General features: G+C 42.0%; 4 protein-coding genes across 4 annotated transcripts; 3 read left to right on the top strand and 1 right to left on the bottom strand.

The window, feature by feature from the left end:
• Positions 1-651: 651 nt before the first annotated feature.
• On the top strand, positions 652-2,860 carry EAE97_009330 (uncharacterized protein; the record flags this gene model as incomplete). Its single annotated transcript, XM_038879845.1, has 2 exons — positions 652-2,563; positions 2,655-2,860. 2 exons carry the CDS (start codon positions 652-654, stop codon positions 2,858-2,860), a joined length of 2,118 nt encoding a protein of 705 aa, XP_038729401.1.
• A 7,556-nt stretch (positions 2,861-10,416) lies between these two features.
• On the bottom strand, positions 10,417-12,465 carry EAE97_009331 (uncharacterized protein; the record flags this gene model as incomplete). Its single annotated transcript, XM_038879846.1, has 6 exons — positions 10,417-10,659; positions 10,725-11,237; positions 11,290-11,730; positions 11,783-11,956; positions 12,014-12,105; positions 12,156-12,465. 6 exons carry the CDS (start codon positions 12,463-12,465, stop codon positions 10,417-10,419), a joined length of 1,773 nt encoding a protein of 590 aa, XP_038729402.1.
• A 1,679-nt stretch (positions 12,466-14,144) lies between these two features.
• EAE97_009332 (uncharacterized protein) lies at positions 14,145-15,172 on the top strand (the record flags this gene model as incomplete). Its single annotated transcript, XM_038879847.1, has 3 exons — positions 14,145-14,299; positions 14,345-14,624; positions 14,705-15,172. The coding sequence occupies 3 exons, from the start codon at positions 14,145-14,147 to the stop codon at positions 15,170-15,172; spliced, it is 903 nt and encodes a 300-aa protein (XP_038729403.1).
• Positions 15,173-15,706: 534 nt separating this feature from the next.
• On the top strand, positions 15,707-20,816 carry EAE97_009333 (uncharacterized protein; the record flags this gene model as incomplete). Its single annotated transcript, XM_038879848.1, has 6 exons — positions 15,707-16,404; positions 16,457-17,079; positions 17,169-17,731; positions 17,787-19,181; positions 19,256-19,290; positions 19,352-20,816. 6 exons carry the CDS (start codon positions 15,707-15,709, stop codon positions 20,814-20,816), a joined length of 4,779 nt encoding a protein of 1,592 aa, XP_038729404.1.
• Between the last annotated feature and the right edge of the window lie 246 nt (positions 20,817-21,062).

Below are 21,062 nucleotides of genomic sequence, written 5' to 3' on the forward strand. Positions count from 1 at the left end.
TGATGTTGATATTGATATACATAGGTAGATAGATATACATATATACATATACATCTAGTATTTCCCCTCATTGTGCATAATTGATTGATTCCCTGACCTTTTCTTCTTTTGTTATCAAATATCATCCATTGAATTGTTCAATACTACATAGTATTCATACAATTCGACATTCCAGATTTTATTCTAGAATTCAATCATTTTCATTTTCATTTTCATTTTCATTTAATAATTATTTCAAGTATCCCGTCCCAATCCAACCTCAATATCACCCCTCCTAAAAGAACCAAGATTTGAAACCAACCTTGGAATAATTCCTTTTGATTTTTGGTTGACATCCCTTCCCGACTTCATAAAGCAATTGAAATCTCTTAGTTGGATCAATAAAGCGGGCTGATCTGCATTCAATTAATATTTAGCAAGTTTGGCATACCAGGCGCTTTCATCATCATCATACACAACCAACCCAACACGAATTAAAATCTCCACTTGGACTTTGCCTGAGATCACAACAACTTTGCCGCTCCATAACTCTCCAACTCTCTCCAACTCCCCATTTCTCCAACCTTTCCTCCTCCATTCCTCGAAACCTCCTCGTGCTCCTCTTCTCCAGCTCCCCACGAATTTCCCATCCGCATATTTCATTAATTGATAATGGCGTTCCGTCAACGCCTCGCAAAACCTTTATTATATACCATTGGAGCTACATCAGTAGGTGGTGGCGTTCTCTACTACACATACCGACCACGAAACATCCCCGGTTCAGATTCCGCAGTCGTTCCACCGTTCGGCGCAGATGGCCATTTCATCCCTCCTAGATTCCCCAAGATCAAGAGCAGATTAGAACAAATTGCAGATTTGAAGAGAAGTGGAGGATCTCAAGGTTCCATAAGTGTGCCGCAGAACGAAGACGATGTTTATGATTTATTGGTCATAGGAGCCGGAGCCACAGGTGCAGGCGTCGCACTCGATGCGGCAACTCGCGGATTGAAAGTGGCAGTGGTCGAGAGAGATGATTTCAGCAGTGGCACAAGTTCCAAGAGTACAAAGTTGGTACATGGAGGTGTGCGATATTTGGAAAAGGCAGTGTGGGAATTGGATTATAATCAATATGCGTTGGTCAAGGAGGCATTGAGGGAACGAAAATACTTTTTGGATACCGCACCACATTTGTCGAGTTGGTTACCGATTATGTTGCCTTTGGATAAATGGTGGAAAGCACCTTATTATTGGGCAGGTACAAAGGCGTATGATTTCTTGGCTGGAAGTGAGGGTATCGAAACGAGTTACTTTTTGACGAGGAGTAAGGCTCTCGATGCCTTCCCCATGTTGAAGAAGGATAATTTGGTCGGAGCTCTGGTTTATTACGATGGTGCTCATAACGATTCGAGAATGAATGTCTCGTTGGCTATGACTGCTGCGTTATATGGAGGTACCGTGGTAAATCATCTTGAAGTCACCGGATTAGAAAAGGACGCCAATGGAAAACTTTGCGGTGCAACCGTCAGAGATTTAATAGATGAGAAGGACGGAAAAACATCAAAAGAGTTCAAAATCAGAGCAAAGGGTGTTATCAACGCAACAGGTCCTTTCTGCGATTCAATCAGAAAGATGGATGATGAAGCGGTTAAGGAAATTGTAGCACCAAGTTCGGGTGTTCACGTTATTCTACCCGGTTATTACAGTCCTCAAAAGATGGGTCTTATTGATCCTAATACTTCAGATGGCAGAGTTATTTTCTTCCTTCCATGGCAAGGAAACACAATCGCTGGTACAACAGATTCTCCTACAAAAATCTCGTATAACCCAGTTGCATCAGAAGAGGAAATCGATTGGATTCTTTCGGAAATTCGAAGATACCTTGCACCAGATATCAATGTTAGAAGAGGTGATGTTCTAGCTGCTTGGTCAGGTATTCGTCCTTTGGTAAAGGATCCAAATGCGAAAAACACGGAATCCCTTGTTAGAAACCATCTCATCAATATCTCACCGTCAGGTCTCTTGACTTGTGCAGGTGGTAAATGGACAACTTATCGTCAAATGGCAGAAGAATGTGTTGATGAAGCCATTTCGGAATTCGGACTTAAGACGAAGCCAGTAAGAGATGCACCAGATGTTTCCGGAACTCAACTTCACGATGATGGTGCTCATCTCAATGGTACTTGTCAAACTCATCAAGTTAAATTGGTTGGTGCACATGGATTTTCGAAAACTCTCTTCATCAACCTTATTCAACATTTCGGATTAGAAACAGATGTTGCCAAGCATTTGACTGAGAATTACGGTGATAGAGCTTGGACTGTCGCATCACTTTCTTCACCTACCGAACAACGTTTCCCAGTTAGAGGTGAAAAGATTTCCCCACTTTATCCATTTGTGGATGGCGAGGTTAGATATGCTGTTAGACATGAATATGCTCAAACAGCAGTTGATGTACTTGCAAGAAGAACTAGATTGGCATTCTTGAATGCACAGGCTGCTTTGGAGGCGGCACCAAAGGTTATTGATATTATGGCTGGAGAACTTGGATGGAGTAATAAGAGAAAGGAGGTTGAGTGGACTGATAGTAAGTTTTTCACCGTGAACTCCAAATTTTCGGATTCCTTCTTTTCTCCCAATTATCACAAATCAATAAACACTCACTAACAATACAATAGCTGTCAAATTCCTCGAATCAATGGGTCTTCCTAAATCTAAACTCACAGCCACGAGAAAACAGGTTGAATCGGGGAAGTTGGAATTCAAGGATTCGGTGGAATATAAGATGTATAGTAGACATGATCAACCAGGGGATGAGCTGGAAACCGATCTCAAATTTGGAGGAAAGGGAGGTTTGAAGAGTGGTGCTGCGGCGGAGAAGTGAGTGGTGTTCATCGAAGTCGGTGTGATGGTTTACCATATGAATAGAGTACAGTAGTGAGGAAGGGGAGTGAGAGAGGAATTGTGGATTCGAGAGAATTGAGAGAATTGACATCAATTGGTGTATGTATGTATGTATGTATGTATGTATGCGTGGGTTTGCGATGGTTTGATGGTGGGATGGATTACTGTTATAAGTCTTGATGCTTGATGTTGGGATATGACAGGATAGGATAGGATAGGATAGAATAGCGTGGATAGAAATAGGTGGGTGTGGAAAAATGAAAAATTGGAATTAATGAATATCTTTATGTATTTGTCTTTTTTTGGTTGTGATTTTGTGATGTTTGGAGATTGGATGTTTGGGTGTTGGATGATTGTGATGTTTGGAGGATGGATGTTAGACCGTTAGTTGTTAGTTGATAGGATGATAGGATTTTATATGGAGTGAGTAATTTTTAATGTGTAAGTACTAGGTATAGGTATGATAGTAGTGGTGAGGGTGAGGATGAGAATAAGGGTGAGGGTGAGGGTGAGGAATGAAGAAGGCGAAGGGGAAGGGAATGGAATGGTAAAGGGAAAGAGGAGAGGCAAAGAGGAAGGAGACGAATAATAATGAGAAGAGAGAAAGAAATATATGGGGAAGGGGAAGCGGAATGGCAAGGGAGGGAAGAGAAGGATATGGTGAGCAGAAGTATATAGGGAGGAGAAGTATGTTTAAAAGTGTATCTTGCTATGTGTATATAATCTTTTTATTTCTTGGAGCTTTTTGAAAGATTTTGAAAGATTTTGAAAGATGTGGAAGGAAGGGGTTGTTGAAAGATTGAGAGATTGGAATGGAGTAATTGCTGATTTGGAGAAGGGAGAGGGAGAGGGAGAGGGGTGAGGAGATGAGAGGGGATGTGGAAGGATGGGATGGGATAGGATATTTGAATATAATATTGAATAGGTGATTGAATTCGAAGGGGTAATTGAAAAGTAGAGGGTGTGTGTAAGATTGAGATCAGAAAGATGAATGGGGAATAGATGAGGGGTGGATATTAGGATGAATTGTTGGATGAAGAAGAGAGTGTGGATAAAGAGTGGAATAGGGTGAAATGGAGTGGAGAGGCGTGGTAATAGAGAGTAAGAAATGATTATTGAATATAATACAAGATCTAAATAGAGAAATAGAGAAATAGAGAAATTTATTTCAAGTATGACTTTCTACAGGGTATGGTGGGAAGCATAGGCTAGGAACATGAGGGCATTCAGAGGTTGAATTAGATTGATTGTCTTAAAGCTAGCTATGGTAGAGAGAGCGCTCTATTATGATAGAGTTCTACTAGTACTAATTAGGGCTAGCTCCCCCTACATCAGCACCGCGTGAACCATGCCTTTTAACAAAATTCGAAAATAAAATGTACACTAGAACAAGAGTGGAGATTAAGCGAGAGGTGTATATAGATCAAGCTAACATTGAGGATAGAGGTTCTGTATAGATATGAAATATAATCTCATTATCCTCAGGAGGAATAGATTACTTTTGGAAAGAGGTGTATGTGAGTATGTGGGTTGGTTTGGGGAGGGGGATGGGGATGGGGAAATGGTAGCGGGTTGGAGAGGAACGGGATGATTGCGAAGGTAGTGATGAGGGACAGAGTAAAAGTGGAGATTTCTGAGTGGTAGTAATAAAGCGAATCGATGGTTACAATAGTGGGAATGATAGCGCGGAGTGATGGTGACGATAGTATTGACGACGGTGAAGACTTGATTTCGTCGTTTCCTTTTGTCATCTTGTTACACTATCATTCATTTTGATGCGGAATCTCAATATAGATACCTAGGTAAATAATTGAACATATTATCCTCTAATATCTGATCTTGCTTCCGCATCATCTATATCATGTATCAGATATCAGATACTGCAGCGCTCTCGTTCAAAGCCACCTGATGTCTTCCCACAATGCTGCATCGATGATTGATGTTGTAAAGAATTGTGAGGAGGTGGTTTATATAGTGTACTGATGCGGAGAAACGGATTTTAGGGGGGGGGGAATAGGACTATGTTAGTTGCAGGGGATATTAATGCGTGTTAGAAGTTTAATGGAATTCTCAGAGGGGGAGTGAATTCTTTTGTGAAAGGAGGGGGGTTGAGGGAAGGGGCATCAAAATAAGGGTACATAAGAGAGAAGTGCTGTGTGTTTTCTGTTCTGTATGAACCGAAAAAGATACTCAAACAGGGAGTCGGTGTTCTCTACTTTGTGTGTCAGAAGTGCGTCTCTGAAGAAGGACATTTGTGATCGCACCGAAAGGAGATGGAGTGAGAGGGAAGGAAGAATGAGAGAAATGAGGAGTGTCAGATAATAGTTACAGTGAGAATGAGAATTATATTGACAGTAAGAAATCTGATTTGACAATGAAATTTGGGATTGCTCAAATGATGTAATTGATAGTACTCACAAATCAGCGATAACAACATACACTTCGCATTCACGACTTCAAATTTATTCTCAAACAAACAAAAAGCATAATCTTCAAACGTATAATAGTTGAGTAGGCAGCTTGATGAGCAAGAGTCACGCCCTCGAAGGAGCGATTGGGTTTGTGTTAATTTTTGTTTGAAACTTGAGGTTGGGGTGGAGTGGGTTTATACATCGTTCTATTGATGCAAAGAAGTGGGGGTTCAGGTGGTTTAAGGATAGTAGAGAGGACTTTGATTAATATGAGAGGGTGGGAGGATGAGATGGATTCACTGAGCTGGGAATTAAGGATGGGTTGGAATGCTCGGGGTAAATAGAGGGTGAGGGGTATAAAGGTAATAGAGATGAGTTAGTATTGAAGAATAGGAATGAAATTCTCCGAAATCAACTAAAGAAGTCCGTGTTAGTTCATGAGAGCTGTGAGTTTTAAGCTTTCTTTTGGTGATATTCTGTATAGTACCTTTGACTCTTTGCGGGCTGGGAATCAAGAAATGACCGATTCACGCTGATGGGATTTGAAAATGATAATGGAAGTTCTTTGAGTTGAAGACAGCGGGGAATTGGATACGTAAATGAATAAGATATAATAGCAGTGAAGATATATGATCGAATATCCCGGCAATAATCCATATAATTCCTGCGCCATTACCTTTTTAAAGGAAGTAGATTTGGATATTCTGAGAGCTTGTAAAGAGGCATTCCACAATATACGAGGCTAGAATTACGCGATCGGGCCCTTAATCGGGGCAGAGTCTGAGTGTATCGTATTTAATGTTTAATAGAATTTTTAGATAGGTCTATGTAACAAATTTGCAGAAGAGCCTTGGGAGAGAGATGCTGATTTTTCGCACGGGAAAGAAAACTCACGCGGAGAGTGAATATCAAGATCCGCTTGAAGTTGGATGAGGAATGAAGATACAGAGCTAGCTTGATTTGGATCTAGCGGATGAAAAAAAATGTAGAAGGTTATATAAAGGACCGTTAGTATCTTCAATAATTCTGTATAGAAATTGCGATATACATAGGAAGTGGTACAGGAAACTAGTATTGATCAAGAACTAGTAGAATATGTGAAAAATCTGAGAAGACTCCAAACAGCATGTCTGAGGAGAGGCAAAACGTAAAAAATGAAGAGTGCCGATTTTGATGATATAATGAGAAATGACGGAGAAAGAAGAATGAAAAAAATCGGAAAGGAAAACCCCATATTCTTAGTATGGAATCAAAATGACAACAAGAAATATTTTATGACCGTGACATTCTTTGAGTTTTGAACCAAAAATACGAGGCAGGAAACTAGAAGAGAAACTCGGAAAAAATGCGTTTGGCTGAACAGACTCCGAGATGAAGACCACAAGGAGCTGTTTGTCCTTGACCTTTGTCCTCTTGATAGTCGTATGGCCATTATCTCTGCAGATAATAGACGTGAGTAATAAGTATTATATAGATTGAAATTGGAATGGTCAGGGTTGATGTTTGTAAGGTATCAAATTTTCAAATTAGCGTGAGGTGTCATGCATATGAAACGCCGAAGTTCAAAGGGAGGATAGTGAAAAGGAAAATTAATGGGTTCTCGAAGACTCCAATCTACGTGTTTTATAGGCGGGTATATATAAGATATCGTCTTTTCAGATTGTTTGTCGTTGCACACATCATGGCAAGAAATGTTGACGACACGGATTGTACTCGGCTCATCTGGGAGTCTGAAATTGTGGAAAGTCGAGGATTTGAATGAGAGCAACACCAGACGAAAAAATTGCGGGAAAGGAAATTTTCAAAAGATGATAAGAGATCTGATGAATCGATAGTGACGATAAAATTCTGGAACTACTGTCAGTTTTTACTTCAAAATTGTACAGAAAACAAACTGACGAATTCTAATGCAAGACTGGAATTTGAAGTTAAGTCACCCAATCATGTTCACCGCCGGTCCAGCACCCCAAGATACCAGAGCTCTTGGAGGGCTAGGTGACTCAAGTCCCTTTTGAATCTTGGGGGCTATGACAGCGGGAAGGTAGACGGTATTTATCTATATGAGCATTGATGCATGGATTAGCACATGAGAGTAGATTCTGTAACGGTTTTGATTAGCATATGGGGTCACACACCAGTATGAGCTCAGAAAGATGAACTCATTACCAGGGTTCACAGATAGCACAAATTTTCTTGATGATCCAGTTTCTTAGTGTATAAAATCATCATGCTATCAGGGTCCATCTGTGTATGATAATAGGAACTGGTTCCAAATTATATCAGGGTCCGCTCTAGGGGGATTTCAAAATAAAAGCTAGACATGCTTGAAGTGCTCTGCAACGGTTCAAAAGTTTTGCATAAATTGTAGAATTAATGTCAAGGGCTGAGTGCCGACATTGTCGAATTTAGTACTTTAAAATTCATACAACTAGGACCTTGAAGTAGAATAGTGACAGCAAGCTTGCGGTATCAACGCCGGCAGCGACAATGGTACGGTGCAAAATGATTCAAAATGAAGCGGGCTTTTAGACATTAGTATCAGTTTCCGGCACCTCGAGGAACACGGCAATATTAATACGGACGAATTGAGTTTGATTTCACAGTTGTTGAGCCTGAAAAGAGCGGAAGATATCTATCGTCTTGGGCCTGATGTTCATGCAGATGGTGACTTGGTAGTTTATATATGATTATATGATGAATCAAACAGAATCTCTTCGGGGAAAATGACAGTCCTTGACTGGTATGAGTCGAGAATGGAAATAGGGATGATGAACTTCCAAATGTGTTCTAGAACCTGAAGACTATACAAATAATTTCTACTTCCCCGGCTGTAGTCTTATGTACAGAAGCAAGATTCTGGAAGGAGCCGGACTGAGGAAGCGCTCGGGAAATGAAGCTTTTCTTGAAGCAGTGCGTTGAGGGTCAAGTCAGAAGGTATGATTATATTGGGGAATTTAGATTCCAAGAGATGGCCTTTGAGAGCACATGAGTAGAAGGGGAATGGTGACAGTAATAATCACAACGAATGTTTAATATACGATGGCAACGATCAACCAGTTGGTGATTAAAATAGTAAGGTACGGCCATTCTGACTGTTTATTGTAGAATCTAGGAATGAGAGATCTTTGAAAGGTGCATCTATTCTCAAAAGCACCTCAACTCTAATGGTAAGCTGGAAAAGCTTTCCTTTCCCCTGATCTCTATTTCGAGAGTATTTTGTTGTTTTATCGGACAAAGTAGATGCTCAATAAGTGGTTCTTATAGCAGCAACATGAGATTTTCAAAGTTCGTGAAGTAATTGGAAACTTGCTATTAGTAGATTTAATATGCTTCATGAGACTTTGTATACATTAGTACGAGAAGGAATAATGCCAGACAAGAAGAAAATTGAGTTTCACGAATATATGGTAAGCAACTATATCTTTCATTGATTTTATGCATGAAAGTTACTGCAATATCCAGTTCTGCCAAGAGGATCTTAAAGCAGGTTCTTTGCAGGAGCTGAGAACTGTGTAGGATATACAGTGTGGGAAAGGAGTAAGAAGAGTTTTGAGTTTAGATGTGGACATTATGGAAAGCGTTGAAAGTGTTGGCAACAATTATCATGACAACGACGTGGACATGGCAATCAATAAGATTAAACAGTAAAAACAAATCAAAATTGCAATTATGACTGCCATCCACATATCTTTATGGCTTTAGAGAGACAGTCAACCCCCTTTCCCCCCAATAAGCCTAACAATTTTCGACGTCTCATCATTTTGGCTCGAAAATGGATTCGTACGAAGGTGATAGAGTAAAACTTGGAAAAGCAAAGGAAATTTATACCCAAATGTTGATTTGGAGAAAGGAGAAATTTATGGTAAAATGAATTTGGTGTTAGAAACCAATGACTTATCACAGCAGGAAAGGTGAGGAGTATAGCATATAAAACCCCATATTCTTTGAAGATCCGGCTGCAGAAGACTTTTACAAAATATTTATCAAGGTCCACAAGATGCTTGACTTGCTCTCGTAGTGTATGAGCATTTGGGAGACATCTAGAATGGAATTTGCGTCCACGATGACCACGGAATTCGAGATTATAAATGATTGTAGTGGAGTGTTGGTGGATATGATAGTGAAAATACCATTGAGAAGTATTGCTGATGAAATAAGACGATGCTCCAACCCGACGATAGTGAAAGAGCTAGTGATAAAAAGACCAATTGATCACCATAGTATAACATTGACCGTGAAAAACTTCCCACACTCGAACATGGCTGCTTCTTCTCGCAGATTTAGATTCCAAATGTGCCTGCTTCAACATCGACTCCAGATTTGTAGGGACACATTTGGTTCATAGAAAGCAGATTCTGAGCAGAGTAACATATATGATTGTAAAAGGTTGCTTCAAACAAGATATTCCCGTGAAGAATAAAAGTGGAGAAAAGGCATGGATGTGATTCGCAGCTAATATTCTTCATCTTGACGTCCTCGTCGCATTAGTCTCATCCCAGTGTGTTATCATCCCGAAAATATGGATTGTGTCATAATTCTTCTCGGCATCACCGCGTCAGCAGATCGTATAAGAAGCAGCAACCTATGTCATCGCCTCGGTCTCAGACTACCCCGCTCTCTGTCAAAGCTGCATCCCCCAGTAAAAAATCTTGTTTGTGGTCTCTCGGATCTGGAGAAGGTGCCTGGAATTAAGAAAGTGAGCCATGGCTGCACCAATCTGAAAATGCAAACTTGCCATTTCATTTCCCTGAATGTTCGCAAATGAAGTGGACTAAAAAGACCAGGGGCAAAAAAACTGTGTATATTGCATTAATAAATGTGTATCTACATCGCATTGAAATATCTTAACATATCCAACTACTTCCCTTCCATCGATCAGCAATCGCATGCATTATCATCACTATATCTACAAGTCCTAACGCCATATCCGTTCTTCAATCTGTGAAGTAGACGCAATAAATTTTTCCTTTCTTTTCCACTGCAGCGCTCATATTTCGCCGCTTGCCGTTTCGTCATTAGGCTCCTTGAAAATGTCCACCCACTCATCATCGTGTAGTCATATCGCTCATCTAATCTCATTCATCTCTTTCTAATTCACTTGAATCTTGAGTTTTACATCAAGATTTTACGAAGAAGCTCCAATATCCTGCGCCCTGGCGCCAGCAGCATTCTTCTCATCGTAATTCTTTACCGCAGCACTCGTACTCTCCACACTCACATCATCATCAAAAACATCCACTTTAGTGGTTGCAAATTTTCTCGCACTAATGCCTCTCTCAAACAGTAGATCGAGTTCAGCGAATGAGCGGCCTTGAGGTTCAGGAAGACGAAAATAGGTATATATGATGCAAAGAAAACAGATCCCGCCCTAGGATTTGGTATTAGCCTACGGTAATCATCAAATGAATGGGGGAAAATATTATATCAACATACCCAGAAGAATCCTGCATAATTTTTCCAATTCCAAGCACCGGGATTGAGCATATATGGCGTAATAACACTGCAGACAATACCCACAATATTATACAAATTTCTGCCCAAAACCACAGTTTTGATTTGAAGTCTTCTTGTAGACAACTCAGAGACCAAAGAATAGCAAACCGTGCCGACGGTAAGCTGGTATGCCAACGCCCATACCAACATAATAGAGCCAGTAGTAAGCGATGCCTCGGTTTTATGTGCAGCTGGGACGAGACCTAGGAATCCGAGAATAAAAAGCATACTACACAATATACAAAGACCATAAAGGTAGAGAGATCTTCGACCAATTCCCAAGCTCATGAGGAACCAGGCTCCAAAAACGCCGGCCATGTTAATACCATATTGACCTAGAGCAAAGTCATAGGATGTGGAGGTAGGTAGTCCGGCCTGTTGCAAGAAATAAGTGGAGTAGCCCGAAAAAGAATTTCCACTAAGGTTTTGCATCGCCCATACCATGCAGACAATCTGTTGAACGTTAATTTCTAATCTTTCCATATCATCTCACGGGGAACCTCACCTCAGTTCTACGTCTGTCTACACCCCTGAAACAATCCATATAGCTTGCTCCTTTCGTGATTTTCTCCTCAATTGCCGTAGTATGAACCATCATTGCAATAGTCTCGTCAGCATCGAAGTTTGTTTCCTTGTTTAGACTGGTCAATCGAAGAAGTGATTTCTTAGCTTCTGCAACCCTTCCTTTTCGAACAAGCCACCATGGAGATTCTGGGGCGAGGGCGATACCAACTAGGAGTGGAACTGGCCACATCCATTGGAGACTATAAGGAATTTTATAAGCCCACTCATCAGTCCGTGGTAACATAGATTTGATAACGCCAATACCAATGACTTGGCCCAATCCCCAACAGAAATTAACATAAGTAGTGAGGTATCCACGAAGTCCAAGAGGACAGACTTCTGATGCATAAGTGATAGTGAGTGTTTGGAAAACTCCCCATGGCTATTCAAATATTAACAAAAGTTCCGACGAGATTGAGTTGAGGTGGACTTACAATACCGCATAGAACTTCAGCAACTTCTAGCGCAATGACGTCTTGAGCAGTGAAAAAGATTGCCGTAAACGCAATAATTAAACTCAAACAAGTCATGACCGTGTATCGGTATCCAAATTTTTCAGAAACCCAACCATTGATAAATAGACCAATAATTTCACCAACATTTGCACCCTATTTGACACGTGAGTAACTGAATTCCGACCTTTGATGATGCAATTATTGACTTACATTACTTAAACCTGCTTGCCATTTAGCTGGCACCTGCCATGTGCCATCAGGTAATTGTTCGCCGTATTTTTCATTGAATTGAGGAAATGCATCTAAAAGATCAGTATCATGGATCTTGGAGCCTGGAGTCTATTGAACTTACAAAAGTTACTCAGTAAACACACGTCGTATCCCTCCATAGCAATACATGTCGAGATCAAAAGAGACCATCCGATAGCTTTAGGATACAGTCTGATTCCCTGAAGCAGTGACATGTTATGCTCCTTTTCCGTTGATGCTTTCGCATCCTTAATCATCTGTTCCATTGATGACGAGACTTTGAGATGGTCCTCTTCAGGGAAATGGAGAGGTTTCTCATTGTCTCCAATGTGATCGTGATTGTGAATGTTGCCCATCGTGTGATCGGTATCCGACTGTGCAGCCAGATCGTCAGATGCTGAAGACAGAGCCATCTTCTAAACTTGGGGTCCCCAGGATTCTTATGCTGCCTGTCGTTCCACTTCCAACTTCCAACTGCCCTCGTGCAGGACTAGAGAATGCGGGGTATGATTGTCCAGGTCTTTGGGTGTTTGATCACACTTTGACCTGGGTTGGAGGGGAAAAGAATCCTCGAATTGGAAGTTAAAGTTACGGTTTTCAAATATTTTCAGGGTTAGTCAGTAATAGCGGGGATCGACGGGCTGCCCGGCAACATTAAATGCCTGGTGAGTGGCTCGAGTGGTCGAGCGATAGCGTAGGCGTTGTTCGGATAACATGCATGAATATTTAACAGCCAATCATAAAGAATGTTACTCAGGAAGTGAATTTTGAGTGGTGAAAATTACTTGCAATTGATCATATACGGCAATTCAATAGCACGAGGATCTTCAATGTGATATTGTTAGAGAACTTATTTTCGCCTGAACTTGATGGGAATTGGCAATTTGTACGCCGAGGCGTTTTTCGCCATAGCATAGTGGTTCTCAAATAATGCGTTGGCCACTAACATTTATATTAGCTTATGATTAATTTCAAAACGGCGGTATCCCTCCTAATGTAAAGGCTTCGCACCAATTGACATGTCGAACTATGAACTAGCTTCTGGTACCTTTTTCGAATCTTCCAGAAAAGGAATTGCCCGCGTGCTATCAGATAGCGGTCTGCTACCAGTACCTAGGCAAGAAATTGGTTTGCAAAGATGGAATGGCTATCGGTGAATCAAACTTCCGATGGTGAATTGTGTAAAATTGGATTAAATTGAATACTCCACTTCATGAAATGATAACCTATCGTAGGCGCTTGACTCTTGTTTTTCTCTAGACGTCTGGACTTAGCTTCAAGTTTTTTGCATTGTGAACCGTGGAGTTGTCTTAAGAAAGGAAGTCTGGATGAAGCGAGGGGCGATGAAGGGGCTGGTATTTCCGCTCTTCTGTTTGTTGCACGTGATGGCTCCGAAGAGTTTGGATTCGGAGATATTTCCTGATAGCTGAATTACTGTGCGACTTGTGAAACATAACTTTGGATGCTGTACCCAAACTTCAGAGCTGACATTGCATTGCATGTTCAGTCATGGGAACCACTCGCGAAGCTGATGATAAACTGGCCAAAGTCACATGATCGTAAAGTGGAACATCTGATCTCCACTCTGGCTAGTCTGGCAACTTGTTTCTCGTGCCATTCCACGATCCTTCGGACCGGCTCCATATAATAGCAGAACATCTCTACTTCGTAGAACATTTTCAAACTATGACCTTGATAGATACTCGTACACGAAAATGCTATTGGTCAAACACGTTTTGTTACTCGATTCCACGAATTTTCTAGTTCCAACAAAACAGCCATGCACCAATTTGGCTCATCTACCATCGCCACCCACATCACTGTCATCATGTACGGCTCAGAGATGATCCAAGCTCCCATCCCTGATATTACTCGTGTACATCATTGTTATCGGATAATCGCGTGTTCGAGGATGCCGTAGGGAATCAAAGCATACGCCATTGCCTCAACGCACTCCATAACACATTCAAACCGTCCAAAATATCGATGTGATCTATTCCATATATTCAATCGTTAGTGATCTACATGTCCACTCTGAAGAAATTATATCGTAATCAAAAAGAATCACTTCAAATCATACCAATAATCCATAATGAAGAAAGCTTTCGGTAAACTTCTATTGAAGATCTCCAAATACAACGACAATGGTCCACAGCCACCAACATCGAAACCCGTGCCGATAACACCCCAAGATCCATCATCGATTGGTCTGAAAATGATCCACGATTCTCTCGATGCAACTGTTGAGTGTGTCTCTATTTTTCTTCCATCGTCAGTAACTAACATTTCCAGCATCATAGCCATTCACGGTCAGAATGGTCATCCCATCAATTCCTGGACAAACGGAGATAATGGAGTACTTTGGTTGCGCGATCTTTTGCCTGAGATGTTGGAAACATATCCAGGTGTGAAGATTCGAGTACTCAGTTATGGATATGCACGTCGAGCTCCCGTCGAAGGCATCGGTGCTGGATTAATGGAGAGCATTAGAGAGTTAAGAACTGAGACAAACAGTGAAGGAAGGAAAATAATTTGGTGTGCGCACAGTTTTGGGGGTCCCTTATTACAGGCTGTATGTATTCTCTCGATCCGACATGTTTCGTATTGCTCCCATGTTGTATGTTGGGTAATGAATTTTGCTAACGAAATCAGGCAATATCCATCGCTCCGCCTTTCAGTGATATCCAAGTTTCAACCCACGCTTTTTTGTTCTTCGGGGTAGCCAAAAACATGGGATTGGAAAATCTGAGCATGGTACTTGCGTTGCCAGAAGCCACATTGAGTAGCGAGATGCAGGAATTGAGGAAAGAGATGATTTGGCTGAAAATGGGGAGTGAGAGATTTGATCCAGTGTGTGAGCATTTAGGTTGGAATATTGTGTGTTTTAGAGAGGTGGGAAGCGAGGAAGAGAAGGTCAGGCATTCAGATGGGGTGGGTGGGAAAGAGGAGAAGAGTGAAGATGGGGAGGGCAAGCTTGAAGTCGTGGTCAGATTGGGGAAGACGCATGGCGCTATGGTTAGGTTGGCTGATACTGAGGATGAGGATTTCATAGTGGTGGTAGAGAAGACTAGGAATATAGTGGAGGGAATCACAAAAGGTAAAAACACAGTCGGGAGCTAATCTATGAATTCTACCAAAACTCCGGGAATTCGTTATCTAGAACTCTCAAGTTCGCGCGATGTAAAATCAATCATTTTCAAATGCACAAAGAGTGCCTGCGGCTCCTTTGACCCCGATTTTATCCGACAGGCGGGGTAAGGCAGGCTCATGACAGATGTCGTGTTGCGGAATCATTAGTAGTTGATGAGCATAATGTCAAGAGGGCACATTGACATGCTTTGGGCATCTTGCACTACTTAATCACAGGTGCGAGAGGCAGGAGATTGGTGGAAATCTGGTTTGAAATTCACACGAAAATCAAATTTATAAAGTCTGACCTGCAGTATTAGTGATTCGGATGTCGTTTTCAACTTTTCGAAGATGAAAGCTTACGTGTGTGATCAACAGGGTCACACTCATGCAGCCATCAAGGCTCATTTACAAAGCTCTGTAGAACTTTACAGAACTCCGCCCATTGCTCGCGTAAAGATAAGTACCTAGGCAGATAAGATAATAAGGTTACCATGCAGCTTATTTGCTCAGCCCCGAGCCTTGATGGACAATAATTATAAGGTTGATCAAAGAAAGCTGAAGAATAATTGTTTGAAGAGATTGGCTCATTTCTTTTCCAATGGTGAGAACGTCCGATATAACGACGGCTTAATGGACCCTATTACAATATTGGGAGCTGCAAGCTCAGCAATTGGTATTGCAAGTTTTGGCGTCCAACTGGTACAAATCCTGAGAAAGTACGCGACTGATGCTGGCGCAGCGGCTCAGAATCTCAAAGCAACATTAAGAAACATTGATGCTGCAAGTGTGTCCTTTGAATACGTCAATCATTTTCTGGAACAGGAAACCGAGCGCTTAAAGTTAGGACAAAAGGCGACACTTAATGCGCGCGGAATCAGACACATTCAAGGTATCGCAGACGATTGTTTAAAGATATTTTGGAGAGTGGAGGCATGGGTCTTGCACAAGGACGTCTCAAACGAACTGGAGCTCAAGGTTGCCAATAGGCTGAATGAATACAAAGAGGATGTAAAATTTGATCCAACAAGGCCTTCGCAACTCCTTAAAGTCGATGAAACTTCAGCGAAAGTCCGCAAACTCAGAGAATCGTGGATAAAACGATACCTGTCCCCGTTACAAACACATAAGCTTCTTCAATATGCAACAGAACTTCATCAACTTCAAGCGAGTTTGAATCTGCTTTTCACAGTTATCAGCGTCAGATTGAATGGGCCTCGATCGTAAGTCTAGATATTTATTCGCCAATCTGAAATTGAGCTTACACAAGTGTAGAGGACCAAGCTCTATCAATGCCATGTATGCTGCGCCATATGACATGAATTCACGTGGTATCGAGCAAGTAGTTGGAATGCGCCCAGAAGCGACAAACTATACGTTTCATCCTAGAATGAATGGTTACGAACCCGAACATTTGATCAATCGGTTCATCAATCAAACCGACAGAAAACATCTTATCCCTGTAGCCAGTGGGATACGATATGTTGATAATCGTTCTACCCATATTCCACAGAATTTCTTTCAATATCCCGAGCTAAATCGAAGAGAAAACACATCCTTTCGCAGAGTCATTCCTCCAGCTGTTCCAGATGATCCGCTGAACTCTGTTTTGAAAATGAATGACGGGGTCGAGAGCAGCTTTCTGCAAAGCCAAGAATCCAAGGGGAAAACAAATGCCAGATTTATCCACAAATCGACAACCGAATATGCAGTGAACTCTGTCAATGAAACATTAGATGCAGCTAAGAGTTATATGGCACATCATGATGCTGAAGCGAGACTGAAACCTGAACTCATGAGTGATATAGGAAATTGTGAAGCGAAGACATATTCAGATCATTTTATGCTAGCCGGAAAGACAAGAGACATGGACAATCTTTCCACAGTGGCCCAGCAAAGTACAAAAGCTTCCATGAATGTAGACGAAGAGATTCCAATCGAAAAAGTTTCTAGGTACCCCGATGGCAAGATAAACCCCCCAATTCAGGGCGCGAACGCCTGAGCCCCGGAGCCTCCGCCCAACCTTGGCGTCCAAAGGTTTCTTCTAGTAACAATCAAGGAATTGTTCCATCACGGGCTTTTCAGGCGCCATCGACCAACTACCAAGTTGGCCGCAATGAAGCTAGCAACGTTCCGAAGCCATTGATGGGGACCAACATCATTGAAGTAAAAGATAAAACGACGGATCCGCGCAACAAAGTAGGACAGAGTGTGCCATTGCAAGCTCCTAGTCTGCATACCAAACAGCTTCAGCCAGAAAAAACGCTTAATCTGAAACCAAATATGTCCGTTTTGGAGAATCTAAAGCAGAATCCTGGTTCACTTCATGATACTTCTGAGGATCTCATCGATTTTGGTGACAATATCACAACACAGCAACCAATGACTGCGGTCGCCATTGATGAGGTAAGCCAAGCGCAAAACTTAGGCTCACAAGCCGTTCAGTATGACCTGCTTTCTGGAGATCTAGATGAACACCGGCCAGGAATGATAGGAGAGTTGGAGAATTCTATCATGCCGAAAACATGCTTTTACGTCACACCTCCTAGGGTAACTCTCGATGATGGATAAATTCTCAGACAAGAACAAAAGCAATGGGTCTCAGGATAAAATCATCCCTCAAAGCAGAGCAGCAGACGCATCAATAGAAACTTCATCCTCATCATCTACTAACCGTCGCTCTCAACAGAATATCGAAACTAATTCAGTGAAGATACCCAAACAGCGAAAGGAATTATTATTCGATAATTCAAACCCGAATTGTTCGCCGTCGTCGAATTTCACAAAACTCCCCACCAATTATCCGGCATCTCAAATATCCAATCCTTTGAGCGAATTTAGATGTTCTGAGGCTGGCACTAACCAACCATCGAAGAGCAAGCTTTCAAAGCACAGCTTTATCAAGAGCGGTAGCTTCAAACATATTTTCAGACGCAATAATTTTGCCGAGGATGACATAGGCAGGATGATTCCAGAAGGTACCTTTCTTACTGCATTTTTCAGCAAGGGTCAGAGCTATCAGCAGATACCTACTGTTAGAAATTTCAAATTACGCAAATCAGAGATCGAGCGGATGCTGTCGCAAACTCCCCAGCAGGATTGGTGGAAGGAATTTTGCTTTCTTGAATCGGCCGAGACCGCTAGTCTGACCCTGGTTTTGAAACCTCAGGAAAATTATATGAAAGCGCTCATAAGCCTCAAGGGAGTGAAGAAACATTCCAGTCGCTTGTGGTCGCGGAGCGAAAAGGGCCATATCGCTATCATCATTAACAAGCCTCTGACTGACCTTGATATGGCGCCAGATTTCGGCCTCGACTGCAGATCTGCACCAACTCGAGCAGACACGAGAGACAGTAGTAATGGTAATGCTCTGGGTCTCCAGCAGCTTGGGGAACTCATCTCACGAGCTATGGACGATAGAGATTGTCTTTATTGTGCATATACAATTCACCCAGCACTCATTGAAACTTCGTTTCAATCGCCTGATTGGGTAAACACTCACAAAGTCAAACAGCATTTCTCAGGAAGACACATACTTGGAAGAATTTTAGAGCTAAGCAAAAGTAGTGGGACAGTCATTGCGGAACTTTTGGATCTCACAGTACCACAGCAGAAACAGGTTCAAAAGATAGTCGACTCAAATAACGAAGTCAATAGTAGCATCATATGGACCCTTGCGCAGCTCGAAGTCGTCTATGGGAAGTGTTTGAGCCCTACAAGTGACGGCGTCCTATCAATCACAATATACCTTGTGGGTGCTTCAAATGAATCAGAAGATAACACTTCAAGATCGGAGAAGAGTGGTTGGACTATGAGTTCCTCATCAACGTTGAAAGACAGAGGTGCCGATTATATCCAAACAACTTCGAGTCTTAAGAACGTTGATTTTACAAAATCGTTGAAATCTCCTCCAACAACATCCCTGGAATTTATGACCCCGGCACTAAAGACACGGAACCTATGCTTCCGAGCTCCCCCAAGTCATCGAGAAGTACTTCATGTATATCTGGCACGTCTGATATCGATACCTCTGACTCCGAGATAACCCTTGGCAATTATTACGAAGCCTTGCAGATCCCAACAAATGCGAATGCTGCTGCTATCAAGAAGTATACTTTTTTTCTTTTGTGATCCCTAGAAATTATGTCTTCAATTGCTAATTTTGAAAAGGGCGTATCTCTTATTACGCAAGGCCTCCTATCCGACATCAAGCCCCTCGGACTTTTATGCTAGGAGACGCTTCGTTACTGAGGCCTACAGAACCTTGGGGGCGCCCAACAGACGTGAAGCTTACGACAGAGAACACAACTACAACCAACCACAGCCAGAAAGACAGACGATTTTCCCAATGTTAAACAACAATCCATCAGCAAGGTTGAAAAGAACAAAATCCTGGGACGAAAATTACGGAGATAGAGATGATGTGAGTGATGATGAGAGCTACAATGGTAGGCGGCACGTGAGCTTTGCAGAAAGTCCTAGAATATCTCTACGACGGAGAATGGGGAATCCTGAGCTTTACGAATCAAATAGTCATTCCAGCTCAGATGATGAACCTCCAAAACGAACTCATGGGGTGGGAAGAGTACCCCACCGAAGGTTTCCTCAATCACTTGTCAAAGACCGGGGCAGAAATTCAACATATGATGATCATCCAAGACATGGATTGCCTAGAAGATACTATAGATCAAGGTCCCCACCGCTCGAAAGCAGCTCATCAGATAACGATTCAAGATCACATTCACCGTTGAGAACCTCGTTTCGTGGTAGGAATACCACCAATCCTTTCATGAGAAAATCCACAACATATGGTCCTCGTACAAATCCATTTGCTAGAAGAAGTCCGGCAAGGCCCTCATCTCCAAGAAGTGAAGCATCATCTGATGATTCGAGGCTGTCATCACCAGAAATAGGTTCCTTACACCAGTATAACAATCAATCTGCACATTCATTTGCTGAAAGAGCCTCTGCGCCCAATCGTCGACCAAGCAACTCCCCTCTTAGAAGAGCGGCCTCGGTAGCAAGACCTGTGTCTGACAGTATCAACTGGAGACAAAGATATGAAACGAACCATAAAGTACCTCAGCCGGAAACCTTTAGTGGAGCTTACAATGATTGGAGCAGGTCCAGAAGACTCCAACCACCATCACCTCAGCCATCACCTCAGCTAACTTCTTATAATTTCGCATCCCACCAATTTTTACAGGAGCCTGTCATTCCATTCGATCGAAGACCAGCATATTATCCTGATCACTATGATGGCAAATCATACAATCCCTATGGATCATCAGGAACCGATTGTGCTGACGACAATATTGTGCAACAGCTCTTACTGGAATGGACACCAGCAGGCGAAGAGGCTGAGGCAGCAGCAGTGCAGAACACAGACGAGAACAATCATTCAAATGCAAATCGATGTTTCAACAATACGTATGATACAAGCTCTGGAGTTAAGAGTAAAAGCCGACATACGGTCCAGGAACAAGTCGAGAGAACTGAGATACCTGATGCCACGAAGATGAATGTCAAAGGTGGAAGACGACCAATGGCAACAGTGGAGGACGATGCTGGAGATTTTTCAGATTTTGAAAACCCTCCATTTGTTCCGCGGCGTGCGATGACTAATTTTTTTTGAGTTGCGCAGCACACTGCTATAAGCAATTGAAGACGTGTTTGTGTGATAACTAAAAGAGTTCGGGGAAGCGCGGAGAGTGAGGTTGAGTTGTCTTGGAGCCAATTAAACTGCCATTCAATGATCGAGGTTTCCAATAGCTCGATTCAATCAGATAGTGTCCCGAATTTGAATAGATATCGCTTCGATTTCAAAGGTGCATGGCTTGTGCCTAGTGTTTCGGTTTCAAGTATAACACAATACTCATTA

Source organism: Botrytis byssoidea (assembly GCF_014898295.1).
Source record: "Botrytis byssoidea strain MUCL 94 chromosome Unknown BBYS_021, whole genome shotgun sequence".
NCBI lineage: Eukaryota > Fungi > Ascomycota > Leotiomycetes > Helotiales > Sclerotiniaceae > Botrytis > Botrytis byssoidea.